Source organism: Rissa tridactyla, chromosome 10, assembly GCF_028500815.1.
Source record: "Rissa tridactyla isolate bRisTri1 chromosome 10, bRisTri1.patW.cur.20221130, whole genome shotgun sequence".
Classification (NCBI taxonomy): domain Eukaryota; kingdom Metazoa; phylum Chordata; class Aves; order Charadriiformes; family Laridae; genus Rissa; species Rissa tridactyla.
In genome coordinates this window covers 2,989,263-3,006,045 of record NC_071475.1, presented here as the reverse complement: position 1 = coordinate 3,006,045, position 16,783 = coordinate 2,989,263, and the positions used below count along the sequence as shown (strand labels likewise).

At 62.4% G+C, this 16,783-nt stretch overlaps 3 protein-coding genes across 4 annotated transcripts; 1 reads left to right on the top strand and 2 right to left on the bottom strand.

Moving 5' to 3' along the window:
* The first annotated feature begins 1,982 nt into the window (after positions 1–1,982).
* LOC128915888 (histone H1.10) lies at positions 1,983–3,534 on the top strand. The gene has a single exon (XM_054216764.1). It carries the CDS (start codon positions 2,119–2,121, stop codon positions 2,776–2,778), a length of 660 nt encoding a protein of 219 aa, XP_054072739.1. The 5' UTR covers positions 1,983–2,118; the 3' UTR covers positions 2,779–3,534.
* A 3,409-nt stretch (positions 3,535–6,943) lies between these two features.
* On the bottom strand, positions 6,944–9,415 carry LOC128915687 (histone H2A type 2-B-like). The gene is made up of 2 exons (XM_054216412.1): positions 9,364–9,415; positions 6,944–9,276 (listed from the first exon to the last, which is right to left on the bottom strand). Exon 2 carries the CDS (start codon positions 9,193–9,195, stop codon positions 8,815–8,817), a length of 381 nt encoding a protein of 126 aa, XP_054072387.1. The 5' UTR covers positions 9,196–9,276; positions 9,364–9,415; the 3' UTR covers positions 6,944–8,814.
* Positions 9,416–11,767: 2,352 nt separating this feature from the next.
* On the bottom strand, positions 11,768–16,674 carry HMCES (5-hydroxymethylcytosine binding, ES cell specific). 2 transcript variants are annotated; one of them, XM_054216410.1, is made up of 6 exons: positions 16,431–16,673; positions 14,414–14,557; positions 13,947–14,066; positions 13,260–13,420; positions 12,571–12,763; positions 11,768–12,173 (listed from the first exon to the last, which is right to left on the bottom strand). In XM_054216410.1, exons 1-6 carry the CDS (start codon positions 16,611–16,613, stop codon positions 11,967–11,969), a joined length of 1,008 nt encoding a protein of 335 aa, XP_054072385.1. In that variant the 5' UTR covers positions 16,614–16,673; the 3' UTR covers positions 11,768–11,966. The 2 variants fall into 2 exon arrangements, with proteins under 2 accessions (XP_054072385.1, XP_054072386.1); XM_054216411.1 differs by lacking the exon at positions 13,947–14,066 and having other exon boundaries at positions 16,431–16,674.
* Between the last annotated feature and the right edge of the window lie 109 nt (positions 16,675–16,783).

Genomic DNA, 16,783 nt, shown 5'->3' with positions numbered 1-16,783 from the left:
ATATATATTACATCTATATAATACACCTATGACACGCACACCCCCTCTATCCAGCCACAGCGTATAGCAGCTTGGCTGTAAGTTTCCATTTGGCGACAGCGTTAGCGCTACACACGTAGACACTCACATGTTCCATACACACACATGTATCTTTACATGCGGAACACCCCCCCCCCCCCACCCCCCCCCCCACCCCTTGCAGCCGTGCAGGCGGGGTGGTGGGCGCTGTATCTTGGGGGGGGTGGGGTGGGTGCGATGCTGACCACCCCGGGGCTGAAAGGGTTCCCTTTGGGGGTCCCGGGGCCGCGTCCCCCCACCAGCACACCCAGCGCCCCCCCCCCCCCCCCCCGCCCAACCCCCGCCCGAGCACCTCGCAGCGCCCAGAGGCCGGACGCAACTCATCACAGGGGTGCCTGGCCAGCACGCCTGCTATGGGGGGGGGGGGGGCACAACCCCGCTGTTATGGGGGGGTGGGGGTGTCCCTTTCCTCGGGGGGACATCCCGCTGCAGGACGGAGGAGGGGGGGGGGGGGGGGACGGACACACAAGACCGGGCAGGATCCTGCCCCGGCAAGGGGGTCCAGGGACCCCCCCAACACCGCGGGCTGCGGGGCTTGTCCCCTCCGGCGGCGGGGGGCCCGGGCGAGGGAAATGGCGGAGAGGGGCCGGGGGATGGGCAGAGGAGGAGGAGGAGGAGGAGGAGGAGGAAGGGGAGGCGGCGGGGTTGTGCGGGCTCGGCGCGGCGTGCGTGAGCAGGGGGCGGGGTGCGAGAGTGTGTGCGGGGGCTGGACGCGTGTGTGCGTGTGCATATGTGTGTGTGGGGGGGTGTGTAGCCTGTGCACACCCCCGTGGCGTGTGCCCCCCCCCCCCACAGTGTGCCGGCACACGCCTGCGGACCCCGGCGAACACGCGTGTGCCGGCTGCGAGGACGCCCCCGCGCACTCACCCCCAACCCCCGGCCCACCCACGGCGGGGGCACATGGATCCCACTCCCAGGTGGGGGGGGGGGGGAAGAGGGGGCCCCTCCGGGCGCGGGCCCGGGGCTCTGCAAAGCGGGGGGTGTTGTGTACCCCCCCCCCCCCGGAAGCCTCGTTCCCCGCGGTGGGATTTGAGGGGGCGGGGTATATTGGGGGTGGGGGGGGCGTAGCACCGCTGCTGCCCCCCCTCCCCCCGGCCCATGCAGAGCAGCGGGGCGAGGAGCCGCCCCCCCCACACCCCGCGGCACGGAGAGGTTGGGGGAGCGGCGGCGATTCCCCCCCCCACGCACTGTGCCAAGTCGGGGGTCCCCCCCAGTCCCCCCACCTCCAGCCCGCCTGGCCAGCCGCGCTGCCCGCATCCTCCGCTGCGGGGCGATGCCCGCCGGTGGGGGGGGGGGGGGGGCACACTGGACACGCAAGGCTCCCCCCTCCGGGGCCCCGTCCGGGCGGCCGCGAGAGTGGGGGTCGGTGGGGGGGCGGCCCCCGTCGCCGGGGCGGAGACCCCCGGCCTCAGCGCGGCTTCTCCGCGCTGCTGCCGGCGACCGCGGGAGGGCGTCGCCTGTGTTAGTTCCCCCCGGAGAACCCGGGGCCAGTGCCGCCACCGCCCCCCCCCCGGCCCCCGCCGCCTTCCCCCCCCCCGCGGCGGCCCCTCTTGGGCAGCGGGCGGCGGCGGCGGCGACGCCGGGGGGGGCCGCCGCTGGGCCCCAGCCGCCGCCGCACCGGGCGCCCCCCTCCTCACTCCCGCCGCCGCGCCGGGCGCGCCCCCGAAATCGCGGCGGGGGGCGGCGGGCGGAGCGCGGCGGGGGGCGGGGGGGGCGGCGGCGGGCTGGGGGGCGTCCGGGCGCGGGGCGCGGAGCGGGCGGGGCGGCGGGGGGGTCCCCGGCGGCGTCGCGGGAGCCCCGCGAAAGGGCCCCAAGAAGCACAAGTTGGAGCTGGCGGCGGACCAGGCTGTTGTTGTTCTCAACGTGGTCCGCCCCGCGCCCATATAAAGGGCGGCGGCGGCGCCCGCCCCGCCAGAGCGCGGCGGCGGCGGCGGTGGCGCGGAGGCGAGCGGAGAGCAGAGAGAGCAGCGCGTCCGCGCCGGGCCTCCGCCACGCCGCGGCTGTGCCCCTGCCCGCCTCCCTCCTACCGCCCGCGCCACCATGTCGGTGGAGCTGGAAGAAGCCGATTTGCCCCTGACCGAGGCGGAGGAGGTGCCGCTCGCCCCGGAGAAGAAAGCCGCCGCTAAGAAGGCGAAAGGCGGCGGCAGCTCCTCGCTGTCGCCGTCGAAGAAGAAGAAGAACAACAAGAAAAAGAACCAGCCGGGCAAATACAGCCAGCTGGTGGTGGAGACGATCCGCAAGCTGGGCGAGCGCAATGGCTCCTCGCTGGCCAAGATTTATAACGAGGCCAAGAAGGTGGCCTGGTTTGACCAGCAGAACGGCAGGACCTACCTGAAGTACTCCATCAAGGCGCTGGTGCAGAACGACACGCTGCTCCAGGTCAAGGGCACCGGAGCCAACGGCTCCTTCAAGCTCAACAGGAAGAAGCTGGAAGGCGGCGGCGAGGGGGGCGCGGGCAGCAGCGCCCACAAGTCCCACAAAAAGGCGACGGCCTCCACGTCCCGACGGGCGGAGAAGAAGCCGGCGGCCAAAAGCAAGAAACCCGAGAAGAAATCCCACAAGAAGGGAGCCGGTGGCGCGGCGGCGAAGAAGGACAAGGGCAAAGCCAAGAAGGCCACCAAGAAGGGAGCCGCGTCCCCCGGGGGCAAGAAGGTGAAGAAGTCGGCAAAGCCCAAGGCGCTGAAGAGCAGGAAGGCATGAGAGCGGGGCGCGGGGAGCCCCCCCGCCGCCCCCCACCCCCCCGGACTGCGAGCCCCACGGCACAGACTGCTCTGAGGACGGACCCCAGGGGACCCGCTTTGTCTTTGTGTTGCTGACTCGGCTCCGCGGGCGCCGCCGTGCGCGGTGAGCGGGGCCGCGCCTGCCCCAGCCCCCCTTCCTTTCCCCTTCCCCGGCGCCTTATTTTTTCCATCCCCCCACACCCCGCGGCTTCTCCCCGATCGCGCCCTTTTGTTTTCGGCCGTGCCCCTCCCCGCGTGTAGACGGTTCCCGACCAGCGCCCCCCCCACCACCACCACCTTTTCCTTCTCTGCCATCCCCTCCCCCGCCTCCCCGGTGCTTCACAGGGTTTTTTCCCGCCCGGTTTCCATAGCAGCCATTTTGCGGCGGCGGCGCCCCCGCTGCCCCCCGCGCCACGTGGGCCGGCTCCCGCCGCCCGGGCCCGCCCCGCCCCTCCCCTCCCCTCCCTCCGGGCGCCCCCGTTGCTTGCGCCCGGCCATTTCGAAAAGCCACCGCGCCCCCTATTGGCTGCCGGCCCCGGCGCCATGGCAACGGGCCGTTGGGCGCCAATTGGCTGCCGCGGCGTCGGGGCGCTCTTAAAGGGGCGGCGCTGGCGGGGCGGCCCGCGGGGGGAGCCGGGGGCCGCCGGTTCAGGTCGCATCTTCAATGGCCTTTAATTTTTTGTGTCAGTCTTTTTTTTTTTTTTTTTTTTTTTTCAAATCGGTTTTGGGTTGGTTTTCGGGATTTTTTTGTTTTGTTTTTTTTGAGGGAGGGTGGGGTGGGGTTTTTTCGTTTTCGTATTTTTTTTTTTTCTTTTCATTTATCGTCGTTTCAAATAAATTGTTAAAAAACGTCAGAGCTGTGTTGTGCTCCCTGCGGGGCGGGGAGGGCCGGGGCCGCGGAGCCCCCGGGGCGAGGCGCGGGGCGGGGGTGGGTGGCAGCCCAGCCTGGAGGAGAGGAGGGGGGGCCCAGGGGGCTGCGGCGCTGCTCCCGGCCTCCAGGGAGATGGGGGCGGGTGGGAAGCCGCGCCTGCCGGGAAGGAAGGGCAGGACGAGCGGAGCGAGGATTCCCCGGCCATGGCGGCTGGGGAGGAGCGCGGTCGCTGCGCAGCTGCGCTTGGCTGAGCGGTGTGGGGGGGGATGGTGGATGCGGTGAATGGGGACAACCCCCCGAATTGGAGGCGGGGGGGGGGGGTAGTTCCCAGGACGCACCCCTACCTCCACTATTCCCTGCAGCTGCGGGGGCCTTTCCCCCGGGATCTGCGGTTCCTGCTGTGCCCCGGGCATCAGCGGCGGGGGGGGGTGTAAGGCACTCGGAGCCGCGGCCTGCACCCCGTGGAGCCACTCCTCGCCTCCATGGCTGCGCCTATTTATAGCTGGCAGCAGCGAGGTTGCGTAAAGCCCTGCCGAGGATCTGGGCCATCTTGTTCTGCAGGCGCGGGGTGAGCCCGCAGCGACACAAGCATTGCTCGCCGGGGACCCCGTCTCACAGCGGGGGTGGGGGGGGTGGGGGGGGAAGGGGCCAGCAGGGAGTGGGGCAGGAGGTGTTGCAGTCGAACGGAACGGGCTGTCACCCAAAAATACCAAAAACTGCCTCACAGCAGGGTCCAGCTCAGCTGCCTCCACCAGAGAGGGAGGAGGGCACCAAGCAGGAGCATCACCGCCCCCTCCCAGGTGCTGCGCTCAGAGCATCTACGTGCTCCTGGGGAGCACAGCACGGATCAGCCCAATGCCCGAGGCCCCCACGAGGAGGGGGCAGGGGAACAGCAGCCAGACGGTGCTTGGGGACAGCCACAACCCCTTCGGCACTGCCAGGAAAGGAGCAGCCCCCATCCTCCAGGGCCCATTCAACCCCCCTGATAAAGCAGCAGCTTTATCCCTGTGCCCGTGGGAGCACAAGCAGGGAGAAGGGAAGCAAATTTCACTCCCTGAAGAAAAGTCAGCTGAATTCAGACAAGCCAGCCGTGCCCCTGGAAGAGGCCAGCGAGACTCTGCTCCTGGGAGGCTGCAGCCTCCCTCCGGGGCTATACGTAGGACAGGCTGCTGCTGGGTCCAACCTGCCACCGTCCCCCTGCCCAAAGGAGTCTCACACCAAGCCCGGGCGCCTGCCAGCAACCTCGGGTACCGGGGGAGAGCGGCTGCATCCCAGCAACGATCTGCAATTGTCTCCTCAGTCAATAGATGACACTGCAGGTTTAGGAGGGGTTGCCATCACCCAGGTCTGGCCAGCCTCGCAGTCCAGCAGCTGGCTGGCGTAAGCACAGCAGCAGATGGAGGGGCGGCCCCATGCCCCAGGAGGGGTGGTCAGACCAACGACTCAGCAAGGGCACGGCTCTGCCCTCAGCGCTGACCTGAGGCAAACTGCTCCACTGCTAAGGAGCGTTACCACGAAGGTAATCCACGGGTGGCATTCCCGTGGGCAGGCAGGCAGCCAGCCTCCGGCTGCCCGGCAGGGGGAAGGCAGCAGGGCAACACACCGTGCAGGTCCAGCTGGAGGACCTGCTCTGACCTCTTGGTCAGAGGGGCCAGCAGCATCTCACCTCACAGGTAGAGACTGCCAGGGGCTGTGATGCTGGAGCATCCCCATGCGAGCTCCCATGGGTGCTGCTAGCCACAAGGGCCAGACACTGGAGAGAAACCCAAGCCCCAAGGGCCAGTGACTCCAGTCTCGTCACCCAAACACAGCCAGTTCCAGAGCTGAGGTACGCAGCTGGTGGAGACTCCACTGCACACAGCAGGAGGCACAGAAGACAGCTTCAGTTCCAGGTCTGGGCTTATCTCGCCTTCAGTGCTCAAGAGGAGGCAGGGGAAGAGCCCTGCAGCCCCCTGCCCCCTCCTCCAGGGAAGCAAAGACCCTCAAACACCCTTTCAGGCCCCTGTGACCTCTGGGAAGGCTCTACTCAGCCAAGTCCTTATTTTATGAGCTCAACTGCTCTGGTGCTCCAAAGCATTCAGAAGAGCCAGGACCAGCAACACTGCTCCAAGAAGCTGAGAGACCTCTCTCTGGAGCTGCAAGCTTGAAGGTGGCAAAGTCCACTCCAGCTTTCTAATAAAGACCAAGACTTGCACTGTCCTGGTCACAACGATGTTCAGATGTGAAGTTTAGCAGGTGATAAAGGCCAAGTGCTTTAGCAACGCTTGGCAAGACAGACAGGATTTCCTTTGGTCTGCAACAGCCCAGCTTTCCCAGACAGTCCATCACACAGCTGGAAGTTCAGAACCCAGCTGGAGCTCAATGTCAAGGGCACCACATGTGTCACCAGCTCCTAGTCGTAGCTGCAGGCATCACCCCACCAGCCTGGGCAGAGCCACACAATAGCTAGGGTGGCTACAGAGCTACTCAGCCCCAGGTGTGCAGCACAGCAGCCTGACATATCCCCATTCCCTGCCCCAGGGCACCCTCAACTGCTTAATCCTCCTTTCTGCCTTCTGTTCTGGACAGCACGTTTGGCAGGGCAGAAGGTGCACTGCCCTACGGAGACCAGTCCAGCAGCTCCAGTCCTGCCCAACACCTTCCACAGCCCAGCACAGACCTCGCCAGCACCCAACCCTGACCCCACTGGAAGGTATCTAAGCTTCCCACAACCTTTCCTCCCAAACCCAAGCCAGGAGCAACTCTGGCTTGCACACCAGGCACCAGTGCAACAAACTGGGAGATGTCCATCACCCAGTATCTCCAGACCTCCTCTCTCCTCATCAGATCAGCTTTTCCCACCTGACCTCCGCAAGCCCATCTCTGCCTACTTGCCTGCAAGGTCACCCAGAGGGTCCTGGGCAGCCCACGGGGTGGGGAAAGCACCTCCAGCACTGGGGAGGGTCCTGGGTCCAGCCTTACTCCCCCTTTGCTGCTGCCAGCTCAGGGGCAGCTCAGGCTTCCTGGTGCTAGTGACAGAGCGACCAGGCAACACGGCATTCCCATTAGCAGGGAGAAGAGCCAGAGAAGGGTTTTATCCACTCCCAGGGGCAGGACAAGACCATTTGTCAGAGTGAAGGTCAAGCAGGACCACTGCTAGGTCAGATGTGGTGCTTTACTAGTCCCTCCCCACTTGGGGAAAACCAAGCCCAGATATCGGGATGCCACCAGAGAGCCGGCTCCCACAGACCGCTGCTAGAGTCAGTAGTTCGGTGAGGTGACAAGACACAGCACGTTCGACAGGGAACCAGTTTAATCAGATATTGGTTTGCACCGTTCTTTTCAGTATCACAAGTTCTGCATTTTTCTAAGAAATACAAAGCACTCTCGGGTTGTACCAAACGCTGGTCCTGGAGAAAACAAGAGGGAAGAGAACAAGACACTTGGATACAGACATGTCAGCCACCGCCGGGTGGACGGGAAGGAAACCCCTCACCCCCACCTCGCCAACATTAACAGTCACTTTACAGGAGTAAGAAAGATCCCAGGGGGGCTGTGGCCAGGTGCCCCCCACCCACCCGAGGTCAGGGTACCCCAGCGTAACCGCGGGACATGTCCGCACCCCCATTAGCACAACACTAACGAACACACCGCTTCCACGTTCCACAACAGAGCGAAAAACCCCTTCATAAAACCAGTTGACAAGCATCCAGGTTCATCTACTCTAGATAATAATAAACTCAGAGCCAGGGTAAGTTACTTCATCCACAAGATTAACAGCTGATTCAATAGGTCGAACACATGCTACTTACAGCACATAAATAGAAATTGCTCTTTTTTTTTTTTTTTAAACTTAAAAAACACGTTATGAAGGTCTATGGTCCGATTGCCCAGACACTGCCGCATGCACACGACTATCGGCCTCCACAGAAGCAGGCTGCTCTGGGCAGCGAGGAAAGCTGTCTCTGCATCAGCTATTCCAGGTGTCACGGGACAGCTAGCCTGCCCCCATGCTCGCACATTATCCACACAGCCATTAAATAAATACAGTACTAGCTAAGAGTGGGTTTTAATACAAACTCTAGGGTTGCCTTTAAAAAGAAATATTAATCCATAGAAGGTTACAGTTAACAGATATAATCATCACTTTATTTCTCAGAACCAGAAGTAGTGTTGAACAAACAAACAACAAGAACAACAACAACAACAAAAAAGACACAGCATGTCATTTCCAGAAGTGCAACCAGGGTACAGGGTAGCTCTCGGCGAGACGAAGGGCTTCCGCAGCCGGGAGAGGAGGGGAGCCACAGCAGAAGATGGCAGCTCCCGCTCCCGGCGGGCGCCTGACCTTGCGACGCTCTCCGAGGGGATTTGTCACTGCAGCCTCCACCCCACCCCGCTAGCGGGACCCACGGCGTGTGGGACCACCGAGCCCCCCAGCGCCCACAAAGCCAGCGAGCCACAGGAAGGTGACTTTGCAGGGAGGTACCCCAAAATAAGAGACCTTAAAATAAATAGGACCAGAGCTTCTTTACAGTAGGCAATGCACTAGCTTTACCATGAATCAAACTAAAACTAACAGTCACTTCTTGCCAATGGAGAAACTTTTCCTCCTTTTCACATTTTCCAGCCCCCTGCCCTCCCCGCTGCAGTGCGGCCGGGATGGCACTGCTGGGAGGGGGCACAGCAGCAGCAAGTCCCATCCTAATGCAGGGTGAGCGGGGCCAGCTGGGGGGGCCCTGCACAGCCCCAGGGCCGCCAGAGGGGAGAGGTGGCTAGGGGTGCCCATGTCCATCCCCACGTCAGCCAAAACAATCCTCAGCAGCTACCAGCAGCTCAGCACTGTGACCCAACCATGCGGCTCCAAACGCCATCACTGCCGACAGCTGTGATCCAGCTGCCTCCTCCAAAAACACTTCTTCGAGAAGGAAGAGGGGCAGGGTGGGGGCACAAGCAGGGCATCACTTCACCCATGCTCCCCCAGCACCCAGCCATAGCCCAGGCTGGGGGGCTAGCGGAGGGCCGGCGGGGTGCTGCCAGGGCTCACCACCCAGCCCGGGCTGGGGGGGCAGGAAAGGGAACCCCAGCCCCCTTGTAAGGGGAGGTAGGACAGTAGTGAAGAGGGGGCCGGGGAGGAGGTAAGGGGCAGGGGTGGGGGGGCAGCGCTCACTTCTTGGAGCTCTGCGTCTTCTTGGGCAGCAGCACGGCCTGGATGTTGGGCAGGACACCGCCCTGGGCGATGGTCACGCCGCCCAGCAGCTTGTTGAGCTCCTCGTCGTTGCGGATGGCGAGCTGCAGGTGCCGCGGGATGATGCGCGTCTTCTTGTTGTCGCGGGCCGCGTTGCCCGCCAGCTCCAGGATCTCAGCCGAGAGGTACTCCAGCACCGCCGCCAGGTACACCGGCGCCCCGGCGCCCACCCGCTCCGCGTAGTTACCCTTCCGCAGCAGCCGGTGCACCCGGCCCACGGGGAACTGCAGCCCGGCCCGCGACGAGCGCGACTTGGCCTTGGCCCGCGCTTTGCCGCCGGACTTCCCCCGGCCCGACATGGCCGGCAGGCAGCGGCCACTCGCCGCCGCCGCCTCCTCCTCCTCCCAAGAAGCGCCGCAACACACAGACGGTCCCGGCGCCTGCGGGGAAGGATAACACGCCGATTACACCGCGCCTCCGGGCCGGGGCCCCACCGTCCCCGCCCGCCGCTGCCGCGCCGCCCTTACCCGCAGCCGTCGCCTCCGCCGCTCCGCCCTGCGCGCCGCCCGCCGCCGCACTGCCAGCGCCGCCGCCGCCGCGCCGCGGATATCCCTGCCCGCCCCGCTGCCCGCCTCTTCCCATTGGTTGCCGCCGCCGCCGGCGCGGCGCTGATTGGTTGTTGCCTCGATCCCTGATTTGCATAGGGCTCGCAGAGCCCGGGCTCGGCCGCGGGGCCGGCGCCGAGGGCAGCGCCCGGCGGGGAGCGACACGGCTCTGGCCCTTGCTCCGGGGGGGTGGAGGGCTCCCGGCTACCAACCGGCCGAGCCCGGGCGCAGCCAGGGGTAACCCACACGCCCCTGTAGCTTAGCTCTTTCCTGGCTGCGCAGGGGCCGGGGTGGTGGTGGTGGTGGGGAGTTCCCCTGGGGGTCTCGGCAGCGCTGCCGCTCCTCACCAGCTGCCCCTTTTGCTTTGCCCAAATCCATAGCCCTCTCCAGAGGCCCCCTCTCCTGGAAGGATTGCAGGGCCTGCGGGCGCGGGGGGGATGCTCGGGAGACTCGGGGGACTCCCCCCGCCTCCCGAGCATCCCCCCCGCCTGCCCGCGCTGCCCTCCCTGCCAGAGCATCAAAGGGGAAAGTTGCTCCCACGCCAGCTTTTGGGCCCAGGTCACGCTGGGTTGAGCGCGGTCATCTCCTTGCCAGGTAGAAGCAACCGCTGCAAACGGCGGCGGGCGAGCAGCCAGGCTCCGGTTTAAAGGTTCGGCAATAACAACTTCTCATTAAACCCTCAGCACAGTTTTTTAATTGGTGACGCTGCTGCCGCCGCCGGTGCTCACAGCCCGGAGGGAGATAAGCTGTGCCCTGCATCTTTGCATCCGCCCATGCCTCCCCAAGGGAAGGATTATGTTCCCCAGAGCGGGGAAAGGTGAGCATGCCCTGCTCGTCCTCAGCATCTTCACTCCCTCCACAGCAACTGGAAGCCTGAAACGAATTTGAGACGAGCCGGTAGTGACCTTTGGAAAAGCCTGATCTGCAGTTAGCACCGACCGGGCCAGGGCAGCTGAGCTGCTCATGCTGGAGGAGTGATGGCCAGGCAGGGAGAGAAACCTCCCTCATGGCTCCTGCAAGTACAGGCACCAAGGTGACAGCCTCAGCGCATGAAGAACTATTTATTCTGCCAGGAGCTGCTAATGCAGCGACTCTCTTGCCTCAAGTCACAGTGGGAGCGATGAGGAGCCAGCGAGCAACAGGCTTTCTGGCTGGAAATCCTAATCCCACCCCAGCTTCCCATAAGCCAGGAGACCTTCTGGGCTCAGCCGCCTCCGTGGCACGCGAGGGATTCACAGACGGATTTGGCCCTCCCCGGATGCCCGTCCTGCAGCTCCTGCTCTGGCTCCACTGACCCTCCCCAGGGACGAGCCCCAGCTACAGCTGCTCCTGCGGCTCCCCAGGGACAGATCATTCGAGAGGTGCCCTGAAATAAATCCCCAGGGAATACATTCCACTGGCAAATGGAAATGCTCCAGCAACACGGCCCTACTTCTACCCTGAGAGCTCAGCAGCAGGTAGCTGGTCTCTGCCTCAGCAGCTGGAGAGGAGACACAGAAACAGGGGCAAGGGGTCTGGGGTGAGCAAGGGGGACACGGACACGCACACGGACAAGGGCACTGCGCAGTCAGCCAGTGAATCCCATTTTATTTTTTCCAATACAAATGAAGCACTGCAAGGGTGCCACCGTGTAAGGCTTTTTGGTCTGCAACATCTGGCTCTGTTGACAAAATCCCTGACCTCAAAACCAACCGCCCTAGGCTGGTCTGTAACGGCACTTTGGTTATCTGGGCTTTAATGAACAACCTTTATGAACCAGGCGGAGCGCATCCCTCCACAGACCACGAAAATCCTCTCTAAGTCTTCAAATCCCATTAACAAAAACGATTGTACAAACAACGTGACCAAGACAGGCTGTCCCACCCCCGCTGCCCGCAGGGGAACCCAAGAAAAGTCCCGTTCTTCCCCGGCGCCGCTCAAACACCTCCCTGGGCAGGAGCCAAGGATGCAGGTGGCAACGCCGGTGCAGCGCGGGATGACTCCGGCAGATCTTCCCAGCCTGGGGTTTCCTCCTAGTATCTACTGCACCTTCCTGTGCACCGCAGCCATCTTTTGAGGGCAAGAGTACCAGAAAGGAATTTGTACAGAAGCGATGTGGAATTAAATGGAAAAAGAGGTACCCGTTTAACACCAAAGAAAAAAAAGGGAAAAGAAAAGAAAACAGAAGAAGGAGACACGGACACTGTGAGAAGGCAGAAGCTGCTCCTCCCCAGCCGGCTGAGATGGTCCTCAGGGCTTTATCATCTCTGGTCCTCACGAGCGACTGGCAGGGAGGGAGGCCAGCAGGTTATATTCACTCCCGTCAGCACAAGACAAAGCCAAAAGCTTTAAAGACAAACACCAACCTTTAACACGACACGAAGAACAGAGACAACAACCTAGAGCATCGGATCAACACCTGAGAGGCCTGGAGAATCTCAACACCAGTCTGCAAAGCTTTCCAAAAAAAAAAAACCCACCACCATTCCTCGTTCTGCTTAGGCAAATCAGAAGGAAAAAGGATGGCCAGCCATCCCAGCTGGTGCCTAAGCCTTGCGCTTCTTCGCAGCCGGCTGTCCCTCCTTCCCCAGCCACTGCTGCAGGATATCTGCACTGGTTTTCTTGGGCGAAGGGCTGTGGATGAACTGGCTCGTCCACCTGGGCAAATCATTTTCTTTCTTCTGGGGAGAACCCTCCTGGGAGTTTTTTAACCAGCCCAGCATCGTTTTGCTGCTCGGGGTGGCTTCGGCCTCCTGGAGAGACAAAAGACAGCGGGAGAGAAGTCAGAAGCAGAGCGAGAGCAGGGCAGGCAGCCGACTGCGAGAGCTGGTCCAGAGCAGGACGGGGAGGCTGGAGCAATCAAGGCACATCTGCAGGACGTTCCCCGGGCTGCCGGGAACAGGCTTGTTCCAAGCCCCAATTCACATGGAATTTGGCTCATTTGGCAGAGAAATCCTGGCACGGGGTGACGGTTTGTTTCTGGAAGTGGAGGGAAGGGAATCTGTCGGGGGCTCTTTGCTCCAGCATCAAGCACAGTCATGCCCTGCAGATGCCGCCTGCTGCTGCCCCTCCTGCAGCCCGGCACCATCATCCCCTCTTGGGGACGTCACCGTGGCCAAGCCCTCCCCTGCCAACGCCCCCAGCGCTCACCTTCTTGGCTCCCAGCTCGATGGGTGCGAGACACTGGGGCGCGTTGTTGCGGACGCTGTTGACAAAGGTGGAGACTGGGTGGAAGACGATGTTCTCCGTGGGCTGGATGAGTTTAACCGCTTCTTGGGTTGGCACTTCGGCAAAGTCCAGCCATTTCCTGATGGCCTCGTCCCCGTCCAGGATGGCTGGCATCCTAGGGGACACGGCAGTCAGAGCCAAAGCCCAGTGCCCATATGGCAGAGCCGGGTGGCAAAAGCTGGGCTTGTACATTAGCAAGGAGCCGGCAGCTCGGGGGGGAACGGGGGGAAAATCAAAGCAGTGGGATGCTCTTCTTCAAGGCAGAGCACACGTTCGCTTTGCCCAGGTAGCTGCTTTGCTGGAAGAGGCGGAGGAGTTGACTGCCAAGCCCTAGTCAGGCGGAGAACGATCCAACTCCGGAGAGCGATCCAACTCCTGAGAGCGATCCAACTCTGACCGCCACCCGCCAGGGCACAAAGATGGTGATTTATGGAAAGGGCGTGAGCCGGTGACCCGAAACAAGCTGGTAATGTTGTAGCGTTTGTCTCCCAGGGCATCAGGAGGTGGCAGGGCTCCCTGCCTGCCTGCTGCCAGACCAGCGTTTGGAGGCGCAGCTTTCCTCCCGCACCCCCCCGCCACCCTGCAGCCCCCCGCCCCCGGCTCTCACTTGCCTGTGATGGATGAAGCTCACGTCCTTGGAGGCATCCACGGTGATGATGGTGTAAGTGTACAGCATTTCTCCTCCCGCCGGTGGCTCCCAGCAGTCGAAAATCCCAGCCATGGTGAGCAACCTCCAGCCTCTCCATTCCTCCTCTCCCTCCTTCTCCTCGGCCTACAGAAGAGAGGCCCCATCGCCCCAGTCAGTGCCGACCCACGGGCATCCAAAACATCGCAGACTGGCCGGTGCCGTGGCTCGTCAATCTCAGTCATGAACTGCACTAATCTGAGGGCTTTCCAGGAGCCCTTCCACTAATTTGAGGTAACGCCAGGAGAAGCAGCAGGAGCGCCTTCCAGGGCAAGCCAGCGCCCTCCTCCACTTCTGAACATCCCGGCCGCCGGCTCAGCTGAAGGAAAGAGGCAGCGAAACTCCCAGCCCAGTCCCCTGCGAGACACATCACCCACCCATGCAAATACCCGGCATGCGGGGAGCAGCCAGCGTGACGGTGGGGACGCTGTGGCACCATTTACAGCTGGGGGACCGCCGGCCGCAGAGGGATGCCAGGGTGCAAGCCTGCCTTGGAACAGAACCCCGTTGGGAAAGGGAGACCCCCAGAGACGGGCACGGCTGGAGGGAAGGGAGCTTTTCCCAGGAGGGAGCAGGGGCTCAGAGCATTCAGACATGGCGAGGGACCCCGTACCACAGCGTCCTTGGTCTGGGGGAAGTAAATGAAATACGGCTGCTTCCCCCCGCTCTGCTGCTGCCACTCGTAGAAGCCATCTGCCAGGACCACGCAGCGCTTGCCCTGGAGGAGAGCACCCTGGGGGAGAGAAAACACAAGCGAGGGGTGAAGAGCAGCCCCGAGCAGGCTGTAAGGGAGGACGGGGGCCGCTGGGACCACCCAGGCCCCCCGCTCCCTCCTGGGGCTCCCCTATGCTGCCCCACGGGGCGCACAAACGCCACCACCAGCGCTGGGATGAAAGGTGAGCTTCACCAGCAACAACCTTTTCAGTTCTTCTACTCTAATGAGATCCGCCAGCTCCGCAGCGCAGGGACCGAACTCCCCTCTGCAGCAGGAGGCCGGTACTCGCTAGGGAGAGGCTTTGGCTCTGGTTTTGCCGACTACGCGAGCTCTTCAAGCTGGACACAAAGGCAGCAGCAACTCACCTTGTAGGAGGACTTCTTCAGCATGGTATCGCTGCGGCAGTTGGAGGTATTAAATTGCATTTTGGAAGGGTTGTCCTTTTTGAACCAGGAGGGAACCAGGCCCCAGCGCATGTCCATGAGGACCCGCTCGGAGGAGTCGGCATCCTTTTGAACGAGACGGAGAAACACCTCGGGTCAAGGACATGTTGCAGGGACCACGAGCATCCCCACGGCTTGAGAGAGGGGCTTCTCCCCCTGCAAGGGGAGCAGAGGCCAGCGTCCCTGTCCAGAACCCAGCTGGGGCTCGCAGTGCCCCCAGCACCAGAGCTGCTCCTCTGCAGGAATGCCACTCACCAGCCATGCGGAAATAGCCACTAATTATAACCCTTTGCATATTCTTAACGGCTTTGCTGTAAGAATTAATCTTCAGCAGAAAGCCCAAGAATATTTTGCAGGAATAAATAACAGTGTCTCCGCGAGGCTTGCCCAACAGCTCCGGAGGAACGAACGCAGTTTTTCTCCAGCGGGAAGTGCCTGGACACGTGAGCTCCCAAGCCCTTAGGTAAACAGTTACGTCATGCTCCAAGGTCCTCAAAACTTTCCTCTTTAAAAAGCAAGCGTCCCACAGGACGTAAGCCTCACCTTCATTTTAATAACGTGATTTCTGCTGGCCGGGTGCACTCTCACTCCTTTGCGCTTTGCATATCGTCTGCCTTGGGACGATGGAAACGCCTCGCGGCTTTCACTTCTCCCCCAGCTCCCTCTCACTTTCTGCCCGCAGCTGCCAGCCCCGGGCAGGGCACAGCGGGGGCCGGCGAGGCCCCGGGGGCATCTGCTCCCAAAGAACCGCAGTAGAGGTATACATATACCTACTATAGGGGTGTGTGTGTATATATATATATATAGGGACATGTACATGCCCAGTTTTGTGAAGTCTTCCAGAGCATCCCACAGATGAGGAGTGGCAAAAAAGGGGCACGTTACACTGCGCAGTGTCCCAACAGCTGAACGGAGAGGGACAACCCAGCGGGTGTCTGCCCGTGACCCCTATCACGCTCCCAACCCCATGTTCTCTGCTCCATCAACTTACCGGCTGCGCTCGGGGGGATGTGGGACCCCAGGGCAGGAAAGGAAGGTATGATGGATGCCCAACGGCATCACTCCAAAGCAGCCCCCACCGAGGCGTCCCACCCCATCCCCAGTGCCGGTAACGGCTGCGGATCGCAGTGGCCCCTTTCGCTGTCCCACCGGCCAGGGGAGGAAGAGCTGGGGGGGGGGGGGGGAGCCCAGATTGGGGTGTTTCAATTCAGCGCACCCAGCTTCACCCCGCTGAACACGGAAGAGCAGCAGTTCACCGGGCATCTCTTCTGCGGAAACCCAACGAGATGCACACACGGCCGTACAGGCTGCTCAGGTTGTCTGAGTGAGCTCTGGCGAGGCTTAAATTAGCCGGGATAACGGTCACCACAGGTGTACTGCTATTTTACAGCTCTGAAGTTGAGATTTTTTTTTTTTTTTTTTTTTTTTTCCTCTCTACCCTCCCCTACCGAAGCGACCCGGACACTCTCTGCAGCGTTATGAAATGAAAAAAAAAAAAAAAAGCCTCAGGAAAGCAGAATAAAACCAGTAGAGCCATTATAGACGTTGGGGAACGTCTATAATTCTATAACTCTACCACAGTTAGTTACTTATATATGAATTTTTGCAGAAAATATAACGCTATGCTGGAAGCATGGTACCGATCGCCCCCCCCCCCCCCCCAAGGAACACGTAAATACTAACAGGAGGAGACATCTTTGTAACTAGAAAACTCAATACCTGCCACGTACTGAATTCAATACCTGCCGCTGCGCCAAGAGAAGCCAAACAAGCCGGTCCCGTTCAGGCTGGGTACCCACCACCCCGGGCGGCACGACCCCGTCCCCACCGCCCGGCCAAGCTCCCGTTTAAGCCCACCGGGATACGGCGGCAGCCAGGATGGGGCGCCGGGAGCCCTTGTTTCGGTTGGCGAAGGGAGAGAAGGAAGGGAGGGAGGTACCTGCTGGAGGTGCCGTCGGGAGAGCAGCACCGGGCCGCTGGACTGCGGGCCCTTGTTGTAGGAGGGCCGGTACCGCTCCGCCCGGATCCACTCGGGCTGTCGCTGCCGGCCCCGGCTATCGCGATAGGCGCAGGCCCGGCGGAGGTTGTCGGCCCCCAAGGAACAGGCCGTCCGTCCGCACATCCCGCCGCCCGCCCCGATTCTGCCGGGGGGACGGACGGACGGACGGGGACCGAGCGCTCCGCCCCGCACCGGGCGGGGAGGGGCCACCAGCGCGGGAACGCCCGAACCACGACACTGTCGTCGTCGTCCCCGCCCCCCCCCCCCCCCCCCCCCCCCGCGACAGGCCAGGC

Bases quoted from the DNA above. Each gene is read 5' to 3' on its own strand.
- HMCES (XM_054216410.1), bottom strand. From the start codon at position 16,613: ATGTGCGGACGGACGGCCTGTTCCTTGGGGGCCGACAACCTCCGCCGG. The intron at 14,067-14,413 runs GTGAGTTGCTGC...TCTCTCCCCCAG, and splicing joins TGAAGAAGTCCTCCTACAAG to GGTGCTCTCCTCCAGGGCAA. The intron at 12,174-12,570 runs GTGAGCGCTGGG...TTGTCTCTCCAG, and splicing joins TCGAGCTGGGAGCCAAGAAG to GAGGCCGAAGCCACCCCGAG.
- LOC128915687 (XM_054216412.1), bottom strand. From the start codon at position 9,195: ATGTCGGGCCGGGGGAAGTCCGGCGGCAAAGCGCGGGCCAAGGCCAAG.
- LOC128915888 (XM_054216764.1), top strand. From the start codon at position 2,119: ATGTCGGTGGAGCTGGAAGAAGCCGATTTGCCCCTGACCGAGGCGGAG.